At 55.2% G+C, this 18,846-nt stretch overlaps 1 protein-coding gene across 4 annotated transcripts in view; it reads left to right on the plus strand.

Moving 5' to 3' along the window:
* Positions 1-18,846, plus strand: part of WSCD2 (WSC domain containing 2) — a 115,616-nt gene that overhangs the window by 83,682 nt on the left and 13,088 nt on the right. For 3 of the 4 annotated variants that reach the window (XM_047828258.1, XM_047828261.1, XM_047828259.1), the window contains exons 5-7: positions 7,760-7,881; positions 10,313-10,487; positions 16,576-16,740. In XM_047828258.1, the coding sequence (XP_047684214.1) occupies positions 7,760-7,881; positions 10,313-10,487; positions 16,576-16,740 (462 nt within the window). The remainder of the gene's footprint in view (positions 1-7,759; positions 7,882-10,312; positions 10,488-16,575; positions 16,741-18,846) is intronic. The other variant, XM_047828260.1, reaches the window with a different exon arrangement.

Consider the following 18,846-nt stretch of genomic DNA (forward strand, 5'->3'; position numbering starts at 1 on the left):
CATGCGATTGGGGGAGGGGTGGGGAGAGAGGGAGAGAGAGAGAATCCCAAGTGGGCTCCTCACTGCCTGCCTGGAGCCCCGATGGCAGGGCTCAGACTTCCGAACCACGAGATCATGGCCTGAGCCAAAATCGAGAGTCGGACGCTTAACTGACGGAGCCACCCAGGCGCCCCCGTTTGAATTTAAAGCCAGTTCTTTCTGCTGGGCACCAGAGCTTTCTGCAAACGGGAAGGTATCTGTTCATGCTGTGGGAGTGCAAAATTCTATCACAGAAGAGTGTTAGGAAGGTCAAGGGATCCTGACTGGCCACCTCTCCTTCCTTTGCAGACCCAAGTAATGAGAAGGCCTCACCGCTGACGGGGAGGACCACTTGTCCATTTTACAGATGGAGGAAAGGGGGGGCGTGGGAGAATTAAATGTCTTCTCCATGTTCTGACCACCAAGCCATAGCAGAGAGCAACCTGCGGAGAGAAATGGACTGCAGAGTGCTCCCCTGATCCCTGAGAACCCCACCTTCCTGCCGGACATCAGGAAGCCCTCTGCGACCCTGAGGTTTCCCCCCCAAAAGCAGAATGGGCAGGACTGTAGGAAAACCCCACATCCAACAGGCCAACTGCTCCTGGAACCGCCTTCCCGCACCTGGTCCCCTCCTTACCACACCCTTGGACACACATAGCCCAAAGAGAGACTCGAAGCAATGCCTCCTCATCCCACTCTGGCTCCTTGAAACCTCACCTTATTTGGTATTCGAGGCATTCAACTCAGCCCTCTTCTCTAAGCTGGTAGGGTCAGGGACTCATTAGCAGATGCTTAAATGTCAAAGGGAGACAACCTCCGTGGAACTGGGCTTACGGTCTTCCTTCCGCCTTCCCACTCTCTCAGTCTGGCGGCCCGCAGATGGCCTTCGTCCAGGCGTCCAGGCCAAAAGGAGGAAATCACATGGAGAGATGGCAGGGAAGAGGTTCCTGCCCCCTCCCCACTGCTTTTCGGGTTAAATCTTAGGGCAGGAGGCAAGGAGACCGGTCCACCGACCTTCACCTGCCCCTTCCACTGTACTTCGGGCTCACCGGACTCAGGCATATCCGTCTCAGAGTGAGCCACCCAGTATTCGCACCTCCATTTTAAAGATGAGAACATCGAGGCCCCAAAAGGAGAGGAAACTTGCCCAAGGGCGAACACCGAGGAAGGGGATAGCCGCCAAAGGGCACTATGGGAAGAGCTGCCTGCGTGACAGGCACAGACTCCAAGGTCCAGGGAAGGGAAGTAGAGATGGCACCAGAGCTCGTGTCTCCTGGCCGCTAGGCTTCCGCTCCTTAGCTAGGCGGCTCGTCCCGAGCCTGTCAGTTCCAGGAAAGTGCTATGGCTTTTTGGTGTGGTGCCAGACTGGTGCCTCTTCTGGAGCCCCTGGGTCAGGGCCGACCCCCTCAAGGCCACCTGCAGATGCAGGGCTGATGTAGCCCCATCAGCCAGAGCCCAAGAGCCAGGCCCCCCCAGCTGGGGGTGTTGAAGGCAGGGTGTTTGGCCAGGGTGGGGTCCAGATGCACGCGTGTGGGCTCACGGGACCTTGAGTGATGCCCCGGTGACCTCAGCTACTCAGGGTCGTATCTGCAAGAGGATGTAGGGGTGACTCCTAGCAGTGGTGACCCAAAGACCACCTTGGGCGGGGCGCCAGCTGTCACGTGCCCATGGGCAGACACACTCCTATGCAGAGACTCACGTCAGGTTCAGGGTTACACAGGACTGAAACAGATCCCAGCAGTGCCCCGGCTGCGTGCTCCAGGCGTGGGGGTCCCCGTGCTCTCAGCATCCCGGGGAGAGCCTTGTGGTCTTATCTCTTGTACGGTACAAGCATGAAGTGGCCTCGCACTGGGGAAACAGACATGCTTGCAGGATCTGAGGTCCTGGCTGTTCAGGGAATTTTTGAGAAATGCCCAACCCCTGGTGGCATTGAGCCTGTCTGGGGGGGGAAGTTGGCTGCGGCTTAGCCCGGCCCTCCGCTAGGAGAGAGAGAGAGAGCCCTTCTCCACCCAAGCTACATGGTTGTCAGGCAACCCAGAGAGATCACCGAGGATTGCATCTCTGCCCCGTGGTAGAGGTCCCACGCACAACCACACGGTCACGTACAGATGCCCACCGTCAGGAGACAGTCTACACCCTCAGGGTCCTACATTCCCACCGAGACAGAGCCACGTGGCCACATTGGTGGGCTCGGTGCTCAGCATTCACATGCCCAAACGGATCGGTTCTCACGTTACCGCACGTGTCCACAAGATGCACACACTGCCTCCTTGTCACACACCTTATGCACACACGTCCCACCTCCCAGACACACCCTCACTACAGCCAGGCCCATGGCTAATCTCATGATCAGCCCCTCCCGCCCCGCTGATGGGCAGACGGATGCACTCACCCCACGGGTGCCCATACACCGCCCCCCCACCCCCCGCTTCTGACACAACTCTTTTCCCCAGCACAGTCTCAGAAGGGTGGGGGTGGGGATCCATGAAGGAAGCACCCTGGAGGGTAAGAGGTCGTGGGCTTCGGATCCCTACAGTGTACCCAGGACTGCCCCAGTCCCAAAGGGGCCACCCTTAGCCTCCACCCCAAAACTGATTCCCGTAGCAACCTTCGCGGCCTCAGCCATGACCCGGGGGAGATGGTCTCTTGATTCGCGTCCTGGTGGGAAAGAGGAAGGTTAATTCGAATGTGGTTTTAGAGACTCAGAGTCAAGACCTGGGCATTTTTTGGTGCTCCAAGAAATCCGACTCCAGTGTCCAGATGTCCCAGGGCGACAGCTTTGACTTTGTGAATGATTAAGTGGAGCGAGTGTGAAGGGCAGGATCCTGGGACAAAATAAATGGCCCAGTGTTTTGAAAATGCCGATTCAAGGCCCGGGGGTGGCTTCTTAAGGAGAGACAGCCCAGAGAGTGTGAGAACTCTGAGCTCAGACATTCCTGGGTTGGAATCCAGAAGCTGCTACTTGTCACCTGTGTGGCCTTGGGCAAGTCACTGTCCCCCTCTGAGCCTCATTTTCCCCTTCTGTATAATGGGGAAGAAAGAGACCTTCCTTGTAGGGGATAGGGGACCAAGTATATCAAGTGTTAGGGTGCGTGGGGTAAGAGCCCAACTCTTAATATCAGCTCAGGCCATGACCTCCCAGTTTGTGAGATCGAGCCCCGCGTTGGGCTCTGTACTGACAGCGTGGAGCCTGCTTGGGCTTCTCTCTCCCTCTCTCTCTGCTCCTCCCCTGCTTGTGTGCGTGCGCTCTCCCTCTCTCTCAAAATAAGTAAACACTAAAACTTTAAGTATATCAAGTGTTTACACATTGCCTGGCACACAGCCTCCGATGATACCCTCCAGAGTGGAGGAGACGTGTCGCTTAGATTCCAGTATCTGCTCTGCCTCTTCAAGTGGCACAGCTGACTTGTGTCGAGTGGTTTCAGCCCTCTGAGCCTCGTTTCTTCATCTGTCAAAATGGGGATCCTGAGATCGCAAGCCGATGTGCGTGTTCAACAAGGCCACGCCTGGGAGCGCTCAGCCTGGTTCCCGGAGGATAGCACGCGACTGATAATTCAGGAGCCACAATCGTAACGGGGATACTCTGATATTACTATAAGCGCCTCATTATCATAACAGCATCGTTATTATTAGAAGGAGCATGGACTTGGGAGACAGAGAAACCTGGCTTCCATTTCACTGCGTCATTTGATCGCTCTGTGCCACTGGAAGGCAGCTTCCTTGAGCCTCAGGCGCCTCGTCTGTGAAACGGGAGAGGCCCCAGCATCTACCCCATCTGGGTGCTGTGAGGGTTAAGTGGATCCCAGGCACCCAGCAGGGAGCCTGGCATCAGTAGGGACTCAGTGAATAGTAGCAGAGTTGAAGAGAGAAGGCGACCTCCCTTGTTTCTAAAAGCAAGGCGGGGTCTCTCTGCCCCGTGACCCGAGTGGGCTGACAGCTGAGTTTTCTGGGTAAGCGAGGGTCCGTGCACCTGCTTTGGGCTTCCCACCTCACTGCTGCGAGTCTTTGGCTCAAATGCCTGGCTCCCCTCCCTGACCTCCCCTTGGGTAGCACGTTCTCTGAGCATCATCGAATCTTCCTCGGGATGACTCATGAGTTTATGGGGCTTCCCTCTGAGCATCCTGGGCCACGGGATGGGAGGCTGTCGCGTGTTCCCCACACAGGACACTGGTGGCCTTTGGGGGGTAGCAGTTCCTCATTTGGGGGCTGGAGGGCTGTCCTGTCCAGAAGAGCAATCTGCATAGTCTGTCTCCCACCCTGCCATGCATAAGGGGGGAAACCGAGGCCTGGAGGACCACAGGGCGAGTCAGCAGCATCCTGGCCACCCCCAGCCTCCACAGCCCCCGCCACCTCCCTCCCCAGCCTGGAGCAGGAGCGAGGGCTCCAGGAAAGCAGGGAAGAGAGAACTGGATGGTGCGAGCCTGCGGCGCGCTCTGGAAATGAGCCATTTAACCAAATTCCAGATGTCTTCTCCGTTTGCTGGATTTGCCTCTGTGAGGAATGACTTCGGGCTACTGGGTGCCAGGTGGTAGAAGGAATCACTAGGGTGACAGCTGACATTTAAGCCGATCGTTCCCGAACGCCCTCCCTCCCCCTCCTCCACCGTCTTTCTGCCTGGGGAGCGATTCCGTAGCCCTTTCCCTGCACGTGAACGTGAATAGATGTGTATATGCCAACAGGGCGGGCTGACTCCCCGGAGAGACCCAGAGACAGACGTATCGAGTGGGGGCATATACGTGTTTGCAACTTTAACTTGCTCCCTTTTTTCCGAAGGGCTGACATTTTGTTGCTGACAGCGATCCACAGTAAGTTTTTGCCACCGGTGGGGGCCTTAGGTTGGTCCCATGACCTCCTGGTCTAAGTCCTGCCACTGTCGGCTGCAAAATGAGAGTTTGCCCCCCGCCTTCCAGAGTTTTCCCCAAGGTGCAGTGAGGTGATGTTTGTGAAGTTCCCAGCACAGCAGCTCACACGTGGTAGGCACTCGGTAACTGACGTCTATTTTTGTGCTCCTGGTTTTGATCTGCACTGTGTGAACGGTGTCCTTGGTTTTACGTGAAAGCCGTGTTCTGGAAAGGTTCACATAACTCAAACGTGAGCATGGCTGACCTCAATTTTAAATAGGCATCATGGGGGTGCCCGGGTGGCTCAGTTGGTTAAGCGTCCGACTTCGGCCCAGGTCATGATCTCACGGATCGTGGGTTCGAGCCCCGGGTCGGGCTGTGTGCTGACAGCTCAGAGCCCGGAGCCTGCTTCGGATTCTGTGTCTCCCTCTCTCTCTCTCTCCCCCTCCTCAACTCATGCTCGCTCGCTCTCACTCTCAAAAATAAACAACAGCAAAAAATTAAATGGGCATCATGAACCCTTTGGTAAATTTGACAGGGGCATTTAAAAACTTTTAAATTTGTCTTAATGACATTGAAAAAATACATATTCACTGTAGAAAAAGAAAAGGGTTTTAAAAAGATGGAAATAAAAATTGCCTATACTGCTACTCCATTCGTCAGCGTTCTCCAGGGAAACAGAACTTGTAGGAGTTTTATTTATATATACGTTAGGAGACTTATTTAAGGCATTGGCTCATGCAGTTGTGGAAGCTGGCAAGCCCGACATTTTTAGGGCAGACCAGCAGGCTGGAAACTCAGCAGTTGATGCCACAGCCTTGAGGCAGAATTCCTTCTCTGGGAAACCTCAGGTTTTGCTTTTAAGGCCTTCAACTGATTGGATGAGGCCCACCCTTGTGCTCAAGGGAACTCTCCTGTAAGTCTTCCCAAAGTGAACTCATTATAAATGTTAGCCACATCTACAAAGGACCTTCCCAGCAGCACCTGGACGTATGTTTGATCAAACACTGGGGCGTCATAGCCTCGCCAAGTTGACATAAAACGACCATCATGCTTGCCGTTCAGAGATGACTGTGGCTGTCAACATGTTTGTGTAGGTCCCTCTAGAGATTAATGTTGAGGGTTCATTTTTTTATTAAAAAAAAGCACCTTTTTTTATGGGGGTGCCTGGGTGGCTCAGTCGGTTAAGCGTCCGACTTCGGCTCGGGTCATGATCTCACAGTTCGTGGGTTCGAGCCCCGCGTCGGGCTCTGTGCTGACAGCTCAGAGCCTGGAGCCTGCTTCGGACTCTCTGTCTCCCTCCCTGTCTCTTTCCACCCCCGCACTCTCTCTCTCAAACATAAATAAACGTTAAAAATAAATACATAAATGAGCCTTTTTAAAATGTTTGTTTATTTTGAGAGAGCGAGAGAATCCCAAGCAGGCCCTGTGCTGTCAGGGTAGAGCCCGACGTGGGGCTTAGTCTCAGAATCTTGAGATCGTGACCTGAGCCGAAGTCAAGAGCCAGACGCTTAACCGCCTGAGCCACCCAGGCGCCCCTGAGAGATCACTTTTGTACAAAATTGATAATTGGTCATATGGGCAGTTTTATAGTCTCTGCTTATATTTAGCATCTTGAATGCATCTTTAGCTCTCTAAAGGAGCCTTGAATGCCGTTGTTATTATTGGTGGGCGCATGGAGTCCCATTGTGGTGGTGGTCTGTATTTTATTTGCCCGGTGCTTCGTCCTTGGGCACCCGGCGGTTCCCAGCCTTCCACGTGTTAATGCGAGTGAGTGCGGTGGGGAATGTCCTTATTTGTACATCTGTGTGCCCCCCCCAGTGGGTGCCACAGGGGCCCGCCCACGTCCCCTTTCCCTGCAGTGACTGCCAGCAGCCAGTGGTTCACGTCTGCCCACTTGCGCGAAAATAAACCTTGGCCCCAGGGGAGCGGGCTCTCCCGGGACGTTGTGTCCCACGGCCAATATCTGATGCACGGCGGGGAAGGGGGGACACACGGCCAAGGCCGGGCCCCTTTCCTTGCAGTGGGACCGGCTGTGGCACGGCTTGTCTTCATGCTTGGGTGGGACCCAGCCGAGGTGACATCCTTGCTCGGTTCCTGCCCTGCTTCTCCCCTGCTCCCTTCTCCTGAGAGCGCACCTCAAGAAAACACTGTCTCAGGTCCTGCTCATGGCAAACCGGGCCTCAGGTACCATCGCCGCCTGTTGCTTTGGGGTGACTGTGCGGCCTCCGAATTCCCTGTTGTGTGCCTGATCTGGTTATCTTAAAGGCGGTCCCTCCGGCAGATCAATCCCTCGTAACCTGTAGGTGCTCAGCACTGGGTGGGCAGAGGATGATGGGAGGGAGAAGACAGCCCTGGGTACTTTCCTTCCCTCGATCCTCGAGCAGCCGTCTCCTGAGGGGATCACGAAAATCCTCCATGGCGTGTATCATCCCCCTGAATGGGGGGTGACCGTTGTGGAGGATGAATAAGGCACAGGAACGCTGACAAAAGGGGGCAGTAGGGCCCCACAGGAACATCGCGGGACCATTGACAAAGATGCCGGGGTTGAGAAGACTTTGAATTATGTAGCCGATCCGTCTCCACTCTGGTACACTGTGTGACCTTGGGCAAGACTCTTGCCTTCTCTGGGCTTCGATTTAAAAGCACTTTTCGGGGCACCTGGCTGGCTCAGTCAGTTAAGCGTCTGACCCGTGACCTGGGCTCCGTCGTGATCTCCCAGTTCATGAGCTCGAGCCCCAAGTCGGACTGTGAGCTGACAGCGCGGAGCCTGCTTGGGATTCTCTCTCTCCCTGTCTCTGTGCCCCTCCCTCGCTCACAGGCACATGCCCTCTCACCCTCTCTCAGAATAAGCAAACATTAAAAAATACATAAAAGCGCCTTTCCCTCTGGCCCTCCAGATGGAAGCGCTGTCTTCCGAGGCTGCTTCCGCAGGCCCGACAACCTCTCCCTGGCCTTGCCCGTGACAGCCGCCATGCCGAACATGTCCGTGGACAAGTGCGTGGATCTCTGCACTGAGAAGGTGAGCCCGGGGTCCTGTTCACAGAGCTCCAGGTGGGGGCGGGGGGGGGTGGGGAACAGTGTGGAACAGCTGGAGGAAAGGGGGTGCTTGGCTGGAGAAGCCGCAGCTCGGGCAGGATGAGGGGGTCATCCCTCTGATGTGTGACGCGGGAGAGAAATGCAACAGTTTCCTGTGGATCTAAGGGGCAGAAGTTACAGGGGGTCGATTTCTTTCCCCCTGAGGAAGCGGGTTTGTTCTAATTGTGGGGAATGCTCAGGCCTGAGGCTGACCTTCTAACTGGGCCTACAGGCATGAGTAGACGATTGTCGGGGAAAGGCAAGGGCAGCCCCACTCTGGGACAGAGTGAGCTCCCCGTCACCGGAGGCAAGCACGTCGAGTCAGGGCAGGTGTGGCATCCAGAACGTTGAGCGTTGGATTGAAGTTGGACTAGATGATCTGTGGGTCCTTTCTCAGCCCGAGATCCTCCCTCCCTGACCAGAGAGTGAACTCCACAAGGGTAGGGGCTGTGCCTTGAACACTGATGCCCCCGCCCATACCCAGAGCAGAGCTGGGCACAACACTGGCACTCAGTGATGTCTGAGGAACTCTGTCCTTCTTTCAAGGTGAGCTCATTGCACGAGCAGAAGCGCCCCTCCCCCACCACAGAAAGGTGGTTGCCCATGCCGAGAACCTCCTTTGTGCCAGGCCCCGTGCTCGGTGCTGGGGATGCACGGTCACCAAGATGGCGTGTCTGTCCTCAAAGATGCTGGCGGTTGTGGGGGGGGCCTGCCTCGTGGCTCCTGCTGGGTGCTCCAGCCTGGACCCCAACTCCCGAATGCCCCACCTGCACTGAATTGTCCTGCTTGGCCCAGCCCTCACGGGGGGCCCCTGATCCATGAGGCACACCTCGCAGGAACGCAGAGGGCTGCCACTCACCGAGCACAGATCTCACGCTTCACCTCTCACGTCAAGGCTTGGACTTGAGAATTTTCACCCCCATTTCACGGATGACAAAAACCAAGGCCCGCACAGGGGAAGGCCCCTGCCACACCTACGCTCTGAATTTCTGAGCTACCCTAGAGACCTCCCCTCCCCCTCCCCAGAGAGGCTTCCAGAGCTTCCAGGCAGGCAACTTCAAGTCACCAAGCATTTCCTGAGTGCTTGCTTGCTGGAAAGTCAGGGGCCAAGTTCATAGGCTTAGGAGGTTTGACCAGCTTTTGATCCAGCTTACTCTCTCTCGGGTGGGCATGGATGCCCGTCTTCCATGGCATCCCCTCCAGGTGGACAGTCCTCGGTCCCTGAGGGCCCTGGAGCTTGCAGGTGGGAAGCCAACAGTGAGACAATGCAGGGCAAAGCAGCGTGTAACAAAGGGTCGGACTGCACGTGGGATTGGGAATTGAGGGTATGTGGGTGGATAGGAAGCCCCCCCCTGCAAACCTCCCTCTTCCAGTTTCTTCTGATCTCCTTAGGGAAGGAAAAAAAATCCCAGGGATTAAGTGACTGAGGGTACAGCGCTGCCCGTGCCACGGGTGGAGGAGATCTAGGATATCGGGGGAGGCTCGCTATGTTATCACCTGTTAGAAAATGCCATCAGTCACGGCCCACGCAGACCCACCTGCGTACCAGCGTCTTTGTCTCTCCCTCCCTCTTTCTCTCTGTCTCTGCTAAGAGGTGAAGTCCCTATTCAATGTCTGTTAGAAAGAAACCGATCCTATGGTGCCACGCTTGCTGAATTGGTTTGTTACTAGATTATTCCTGGGACCCGCTATCGGGGAGGATTCAGGGCTGCGGATCTGGAGCAGGGGCCAGTCGGGCAAGGGGCAGCCCAGTCCCCTCCGAATCCAAGCCCCCCCCCCCCCCCCCCCCAGCTCCCGCTTCGCTGCTCCTCGGGACAAATGAAGCAATTGGGAGCAGCTGTCGCCACGAAATCGTGGCTGCACGTGGCTGTCAGTAGCCTGTTTGTCGTGAAAGAACGGGCTCACACAGCCTCTCCCACGGCGTGGGCTTCGTGTCCCCCCTGGGGCCCGGGGGACTTAACGGTGGCAGGGCGGGCGACGGTGAGCAGCACATTTCCTGGTAAGTTTTCCTTCCGGTCCTCCCAGAGAAAGCTTCCTCTTGGAGCTCAGGTGTCTCCAGTACTTTCCGCCTTCCGCTAGTCTCCGCCTTTGCAGGAAAAGCGGAGCCCACCCGGCTCGGGGCCTCGATGCAATTGAATCACACGGGTTTCCTTCTCTAGTGTTTGCAGCTACGGCGTGGACGTGGACGCCGGTGCTGGTTTTATTTGTCAGTTACCCCTTAATAAAGCCGCGTAGGAGGCGCGCTGGGCGGGGCAGAGCTGTAAGAGTGAAGTTGGCCGCGAAGGGGACGCTGGGAACGCCAGCCCTCCTCTGCGTTGGGAGCCCGGTCAGTCCCGCGGTTTGGTGACCTCCCTCCTCCCCGTGTCCCGCTCCAGGAGTACCCGCTGGCGGCCCTGGCGGGCACCGCCTGCCACTGCGGGTTCCCCACCACGCGCTTCCCGCTTCACGAGCGGGAGGACGAGCAGCTCTGCGCCCAGAAGTGCAGCGCGGAGGAGTTCGAGAGCTGCGGGACCCCCCGTTACTTCATCGTGTACCAGACACAGGTCCAAGGTAAGCCTGGGCTCCCCCAGCTGACCCCCGGATGCTGTCCAGGGGCTTCCCTCCCCGGAGGTGCCCCGGTCAGCCCCTTTCGTGCCGCTGGTGCTGCTCAGACCGGTGGGGGGGGGGGGGGGGGCGGGGGGCTGGGGAACTTGGCTTTAGCGACCCTGACGGGCAACGGAAGGAGGGCCTCAGGTGGGGGGGGGGCGGTCTGCAGACCCTCATCTCTGTCCCGCATACTGAAGCCCCCCGCTTTGGTGGCTCTTCTCCTGCAGTGGAGGCAGTGAGCTTGAGTGTGACGTCCCCAGGGCTGGGCGTGGGGGACCTGGGGGACCAACACAGAGCCGCCGCAGGATCCTGGGCAAGCCACTTCCCCTTTCCGGGCCTCAGTTTCCCCATCGGTAAAATGAAGTTATAGAATGTGGACTTCCAAGAGCCCTTTGAATTCTAGGAGTCTGTCTGTTGAGGTATAAATTCTTCTTTCTGTGTCTCACACGTGCCACTTCTGCCCCCCTCCCTCCCTTTGCTGGTGGGACCCCCACTTCCTGTTCAGCTGCCCTTCCGCCCCTTGTGGCTGCCAGCCCGTGGCCGCGGTGCTGAGGACGCGCCTCCGGGACATTCTTTGCGCCAGAGTCCGTGTTGAGTCCTTAGTTCACGCTTTCTCTCTGAATCCCCTCAGCTCTCCTGGGAGGCGGGAATAATCATCACTGCCCCTTGACGGTAGGGAAACTGAGACTCAGAACAGTTCAAGGCCTTGCCTGAGGTCACGCCACTGAGAAAACTTCTAGATGAAAACCATCCCCCCTGACCGAGGCATCACGACGGGTGGGTGGCTCTTGGAGAGGTGCCTTGACAGGACACTCGGCCCAAGGGAACCCCGTGAGGGGTTACCCCGATGTCTGAATATGCCGACCACCTACTATGCACTGGTCCTGTGCGAAGCCTCAGCTCATTTAATGATGTAAAGCCTGCAGTGAGTCTACGACCAGGGCAATATCATCCCCATTTTCCAGGTAGGAGAAGCAAGACCCGGGAGGTGAGAACTGGCCACAACTGTACATGTACAAGAGTGGTTTGTTTTCATGTTTCTGACTCCAGAGCCCCTGCTAGAAAGCCCTGGCCCCAGTGTAAAGAACACTCCCCATACCCCCTGAAGCCTGGAGACCCAATAGAACACCATTGGGCTGGACTCCTCTTCATCTCCCAGGAACCGGGCCACCCCGTATGGTTGGGCAGGTTGGGCACTGCACAGGCACAACCTACAGGCAAGGTGGTGCCTGAAAGCCAGCCCGTGCTCTGCCCTCTGGATGGAAGTGCCTCTCTCTGCCCAGAGGAAGGAGAGAGCGCCTTTTCCTGATGTGCACAGAGGTGCCAAAAGCTGGTGGCAGCCCCAGCAAAATCTTGTCCCCCTTTCGGTCCCATGGGGCTACCAGGGGTGGCCATCGGTGGCTGCTTCCGTGGCACCTGAGGTCCTGCTAAGAGCCCAGGGAGCGGGAATCAGTTTAGCAAGTGTGGCTCTCGGCTTTGTTTACACTCCCGTGAGGGGGACGAGCCTTTGTTCGCCTGCAGGAAGTGTCTGTCAGTCTGTGCAGAACTGTGTCCCCTAGCCTAGCGGAGAGTTCTACGTAGATGAATCATTCCATGACCGCGAATGGCTTTGATGGGGACGGGGAACGGACGTTGGAGCCTTTTCAATAGCAGATAAAGAGCCCCTCATTGATGACTTTGCTCCTTCCCTGTGCCGCGTCCCCAGGCCATTACTGGTCTCCAGTTTTTCCACGTCAGGCTTGCAGCTCCTCAACGCTGGCGAGGTTTGAGAGGCCTGTGGCTTATTAGGGCTGCCAAAAGCCTGGTCCGTCTCGGCTGCCATTTATTGAGCATTTACTATGTGCTAAACACTCATGTTCCTGCCAGGAACTAGATGGTCATTGAACACCTGAGTGCCAGAAACGGTCTAAGCCACTAACTCCTCTAATCCTCCACGATAGTCCAATGGCCGAGGCATTGCTATCATTACTCTTTTACAGTTGATGCAACCTGGCACAGAGAGGTTGGGTAGCTTGGCCAGAGTCACACAGCTAGGACAGGGCAGAGCTGGGAGTCAAACCCAGGCAGTCTGGGTCCTGAGGCTCCACTCTTTTTTTTTTTTTTTTTTTTAATGTTTTCTTTTAAATTTATTTTTTATTTTTTACATTTGTTTATTTTGAGAGACAGAGACAGAGCACTAGTGGGGGAGGGGCAGAGAGAGAAGGAGACACAGAATCCGAAGCAGGCTCCAGGCTGTGAGCTGTCAGCACACAGCCCGACGCGGGGCTCGAACTCACAAACTGTGAGATCATGACCGGAGCCGAAGTCAGAGGCTTAACCGACAGCCACCGGGTGCCCCCTGAGGCTCCACTCTTAACCACAGCTTCTCAGCATATATTGGAAATACTTCACACATCTTATCCACTTAATCCTGTAAAGTGATTAGCCCCATTTTACAGGTAAGGAAACAGGCTCAGAGAGGGGAAGAGACTCGTTCAGTATCACACAGCTCCCCCTTACCAGCCCTAGACCAAGACCCAGGTCTGTCTGATTCCAGAGTCCTCTACAGTATTGCCTCCAGCGTTTGTTTGATTGACGGAGCTTAAGCACCAAATAAACTTTCTTTTTAGGGCTAAAAACAACAGCCTTTATAACTCAGGGAGGGTCTTGGCCTCCCATTCAAGTATTTGTTTTTTTTGTTTTTTTTTTAAATTTTTTTTTTACATTTATTTTTGATTAACAGAGTGAGACAAAGCGTGAACGGGGGAGGGGCAGAGAGAGTAGGAGACACAGAATCTGAAGCAGGCTTCAGGCTCTGAGCAAGTGGTCAGCACAGAGCCTGATGTGGGGCTCGAACCCACGAACTGTGAGATCATGACCTGAGCCAAAGTCGGACGCTCAACCGACTGAGCCACCCAGGCGACCCCCATTCAAGTATTTGAATGGAGCATTCTGTTTTCTGGAGAAATTGAGGGGCCAGATTTTTTTCCTCCCTCCCAGCATTTTATGATGGAAAAATGTCCAACCTCCAGGAAATTAAAAAAAAAAAAAAAAAAAAAAAGGAATCCTACCGCAAACACCCATAATGTGTCCCATAGATTTCACATTTGTCAACATTCTGTTACATTTATCCTCCACCTCCCATTTCGCCATCCTTGGTCCTTGTCTTCGTCATGCATTTCAAAGTACGGTTGACCCTTGAACAAGTCAGGGGTTGGGGTGGTGCTGACACCCTGCACAGCCGAAAATCCACATGTCACTTCTGACTCCCCCCAACACGTAACTACCAACGGCTTGCTCTTGATTTGCAAGCCTCAATGCTCCGTGTATCGTGTGCTGTGTCACAGTAAATACGCTAGAGAAAAAAAAAGTGTTAAGAAAATCTTCAGGAAAACACATTTAGGGTAGCCTATTGTGTTTATTAAAAAATCTGCAGATAAGTGGACCTTCACAGGTCAAACCCGTGCTGTTTGAGGGTCAGCTGTTCAGGTGCAAACACTGAGACACTTCAGGGTACGTATCCTTAATTTTAATTCAATATTTGCTTACGGTTTTTGAAGTGACCTTTGCATAGCGTAGAATGCACCCGTTTTAAATGGGCTATTCAGTGACAAGTGGATAATTCATGCCCCTTTCAAAACGCAAGACCTGGGCCGCGGGGGTGGCTCAGTCACTCGAGCCTGTGACCTCAGCTTGGGTCACGATTTCACAGTTCGTGGGTTCGAGCCCCGAGTCTGGCTCACTGCTGTTGGTGCAGAGGCCACTTCGGATCCTCGGTGCCCCTCTCCAGCTCACGCTGTCTCTCAAAAATGAATAAATGTTTATTAAAATAGAAGACTGTACCATGCTCCGGAAAGTTATACACCTAGGCTGGTTTGCAGTATGTTTCCACGAAAACCATTCCCAGATACCCCCTTGGCTTCAACAAAGACCGGATTCTTCTTTTCTGAAGTCGGCTGTGCTCTGCACAGATTCAACCTGGGCAGTGGGGGAGGGGAGCCGGCCCTCGGACTAGTAGGAGCCACAGTTGATTGGCACCCCTATGTGGGAGAGCCCTGTGCTAACGCACACACCCTCATTTGACCCGCCTGAGGACACCATGGTTGTCAATAGTCCCATTTTATTGGTGAGGAAACTGAGGCTCAGATCCATCATTTTCCCCAGGTCACCCAGCAAGTCGCCGGAGGAATTGGAATTTCAGTTCAGGACTTCAAACTTTTCCCTCGAGGGGCCGTTACGAGGCATCAGTGTGGCTCATAGATTTCAGTAATGGCAGGTCTGGCAGAACAGGAAAGACCATGTGGAACCTCGGGAGGAATTCTGGGAAGGACGGGATGGAGGGCGGTATCAGATGCTGAGCAGGGGGCGGTCACCGGTGCCTCGGGCGGGACAGGCTCCCTGCAGCAGCGGGTTGGAGCCCGGAATGGTGCTGCTGGGAACAGTAGGAGGAAGTGGATTGGAGAGTGTGGACAAGTCTGCCAGCAGTGGGGTGGAAACGGGGTGAGGACAGAGAGTGGCTCCTCGAAACAGAAGTGTTTAATCCTGGAGTGATCTGGGGGCACCTGGGTGGCTCAGTCGGTTGGGTGTCTGATTCTTGATTTCGGCTCCGGTCATGACTTCGTGGTCGTGGGATGGAGGCCCACATTGGGCTTAGTCCTGGGTGAGGAGCCCCCTTGGGATTCTCTCTCTCTCTCTCTCTCTCTCTCTCTCTCTCTCTCTCTTTCTCTGCCCCCCCCCCCCCCCGGGAGTGGGAGGGAAGGAAGAGAGGGTAGGAGTAGAACGCGGAGCAGTGTGGTGAGCTCGGGCAGGGGAGAGGGGGTTGTCCACAACCCGAACTGAGGATTGAGGTCGTTGGCCCAGAGTGCAGAGGCAGGGCTGGAGCCCCAACTCTAGGATTCTCTCCTGTCCCCTTCCGCTGCAGAGTCCCCTGTGCTGGCCTTCCCTCAGCTTCCCTTACATCCGTAGGGGCCAGAAGAAACCACCGCGGTGCCTTCTCAGCTCCGGGGCGGGCTGCAGTGGGAGGTGTTGAGGCTCTGACAACAGGAGCATTGGGAGGACTCTGGAAAGCCAGAGAATCAGAATGGTACCCCCCCCCCCGCCCCACCCCGTGTACAGATGAGGAAGCTGAAGGCCAAAAAAAAACCAACTACCCGCTCCGAGCACTTTAGCGCGTTAACATATCACATGTATCATGTCAGCCCGTACAAGATGCCTGCAAAGTAAACATGGTCATCCTCCATCCTTCTACCTGCCCATCTACGTGTCTGTCTGTCCATCCATCCGTTTTTAAGACACCGGTATCGTCCCTCCTCTATGCCACATGATACGGAAAGTGCTGGGGAGGCAGCAGAAAGCAATGTAGGCAGGGTCTCCCACTAAACAAATAGTCGTTCGAGTAACAGTTGAGATGAGCCATACGGGGGAGACGGACATGTTCGAGAATGACAGCCCAGGGAGTAGGGAAGGCAGGCGGTGCTGATTCAGCGGAGTGGGAGGAAAGCCCCAGTCTGCCTGGCAAAGGCAGGTGGGAGGGCAGCGAAGGCTCCTACGCAAGGTGCCGAGTCAGGAAGGAGCAGGGCACAGATAGGAAGTGCGGAGACCCCCAAGGGCCGGCAGGCAGGGGGGGTGGGATGAGCCCCGGAGGACGAAGGAGCCAGGCCACCCGGGACTTGGAGGCCGAGGTCAGAACCTTGGACTGGATCCCATGTAGGTGGATGCCGTATGAGGGTTTGCATCTAGAGGAAAGGACGGTGGAGTTGGGGGCGGTGTGAGGGAGCGGCTCGCTGTTCCGGGGGGAAACTGAGGCAGGAGAGAAGATGCTTCCTTGTAGCTGATGTTCATTGAATCCCTGCTGGGTGATCAACCCTTTTCATCCATGAGCTGATGTAACCCTCACGTCAATCCTGTGATGAGGAACCATTTTCTCCTTTTAAAGATGGGGAGGCAGGCCCGGAAGGAGTTCTGTCTTGTGCACTGGGTCGTATGGCTGGGAAGCTGGCCGGGATGGGGCTCAAGGCCCTGGTCCCTTCCGGACGGGCGCTGTCCGCCCCTGACCGTGCCCTGCCTTTTGCAGACAACCGTTGCATGGACAGAAGGTTCCTCCCAGCCAAGTCCAAGCAGCTCATCGCTCTGGCCAGCTTCCCAGGCGCTGGCAACACGTGGGCTCGCCACCTCATCGAGCTGGCCACTGGCTTCTATACGGGCAGCTACTATTTTGACGGCTCTCTCTACAACAAAGGTGAGGAGGCAGAGGGGAGCAGAGAGGACCCACCGGGAGGGCATGGGAATACCCTTCCTGAGCACCTACTGTGCGCCACTCCACTCACCCGGGCACGTTCGCCAAGACCTACTGTGCGCTTGCCCCCCCCCCCCTTAGAGCCCACCGACATCGCCTGAGCAGCTTCTGTGCCATCAGGCACCTACTGCGCGCATGTGGTACCTTCCCTCTGTTGAGGTCACCACAAACACTCCTTGAGCACCTACTAGGTGCAGGTTCCTCACCACAGACCTTTATTGACCAGCAGTCCTGTGCTGTATACAGAGGTACAAAACTAGGTTCGTTCTGGGGGTGCCTATGGAGCACCTGCTGTTGGTCTGGCGTCTTGTCTGCATTTCAGAGCCCACATCCTTACCTCTCCGTCATAGGCAAGAAAGCCCTGGGGGTTTGCACTGGGGAACTGAATGTCTTGGATGAAATACCCATGGGTCGTGAAGCCCCCTCCCAGACATGGCCGGGGGAATATCAGGGGAACATATGTGGGGCAGCCCTTGGCTGTGGGTCTTTATGTCTGTAAACCAGATGAAGACCACTTCCTGGCTGTGTGACTTTGAGCCAGCTTCTGTGCCTCTCTGGTCCTGTGTCATCGTGCGCAAATCAGAGCTAACAGTATGTACTTGGTGAGGTCATTGTGAAGGTTAGTGAGTTGGTATGTGTAACAGGCTTAGCACAGAGTAAGTGTTCAGTAAATGGAGGCTGTGAATACTATGGTCCAGGCACTGGCCGGACGCAGCTTGGTGTTGACAGAGACCCATCCTTCAATCCCAGCTCCGGGAGAGCCAGGGGGCGTCTGTCTGAGGGTAGGAAGCGGGAGGAAAGAAAGACAAGAAGGATGACAAGGGACGGGTTGAAGGATGGGCTTAGCAGCAGGTAGGGGGGTCGGGCTTAGAATCCCGACTTTCTGTATATCGATCGGGCTTTAGTTTTGGCATAAGTGGTCATTTATTGAGCACTTAATATGTATGAGGCTCCAAGCTGGGTGTCTCGCTTGCTTATACCAGGATTTGAACCCAGGCCTGGCTTTCAACAGTATCTCTGCTCCTAACCCCTGAGTTGAGCTGCCTTTATGGGAGCTGCTGGGAGGAACCCGGGCACAGGCGGGACTCTCTCCGGTTTGCCCTGGGGAGCGGCAGCGGGGAAGCCGACTCCGAAAGCATCCCGTGGCTGGCTCACATTCTAACCTTCCTGTGATGGAATTCCTTTATGCAATTCTAGAATGTTATGGATAGGAGGGTCCTTCAGGAGCATTTAGTCCAGGGATGCAAAGTGGTATCACCTCATGCATTCATTCCAATGAATCCAAGTGTTAAGAAGGATTCTGAGGTTCTGTTCTCTTCCAGAAACCAAAGTGCCTTAATCTAGTAGTGATGTCGGTTGACGGTGTAGGAAGGGGAACAGTGTGGCCACCTGCCGGGTATTTACCACCTCTGGTCTAATTCAACCTCCTAACGTTGGACCACGGGAAACAATCTTAAAATGGAGTCAGGGGATTGAATTTTCAGACCGAACTCTTACCCGGTACAAGACCTTGGGCAATATTTCTTTGCCTCTCTGAGCCTCAGTCTCCTCATTTATACTGTAGGGATGTCCACACTGAACTCCTAGCGGTTTTGAAAGAAATATAACGAGACCGTGTGTGTGAGGCTATGTTGTAAAGTATACATTATTTTTTAAGCGACGTGTAACGGGGGACAGTCAACTATTAGGCAAAGGAAAGGGCTTGGCCTCTGACGACACATGAGAATCACCCGGGGAGCTTTTCAAGTCTTGATGCCCAGGCTGCACCTGAGACCATTTCCATCAGGATCCTACGAGGGGAACAGGGTGTCAGTTTTTTAGAACCTCTCCAGGTGATTCGGGCACCGAGTGAGGCCCCTGGCTCCTAGACCGGGAGCCCAGTATTCTCACCTCTGGACCCACGGCATTCAAAAAATACTGTGTGTTTTAGGGGCACCTGGGTGGCTCAGTCGGTTAAGCATCCAGCTTTGACTCAGGTCGGTTCGTGAGTTCAAGCCCCACCTCGGTCTGTCTGCTGTCAGCATAGACCCCACTTCACATCCTCTGTTC

This window comes from Prionailurus viverrinus, chromosome D3 (assembly GCF_022837055.1).
Source record: "Prionailurus viverrinus isolate Anna chromosome D3, UM_Priviv_1.0, whole genome shotgun sequence".
In the NCBI taxonomy this organism is placed as follows: domain Eukaryota; kingdom Metazoa; phylum Chordata; class Mammalia; order Carnivora; family Felidae; genus Prionailurus; species Prionailurus viverrinus.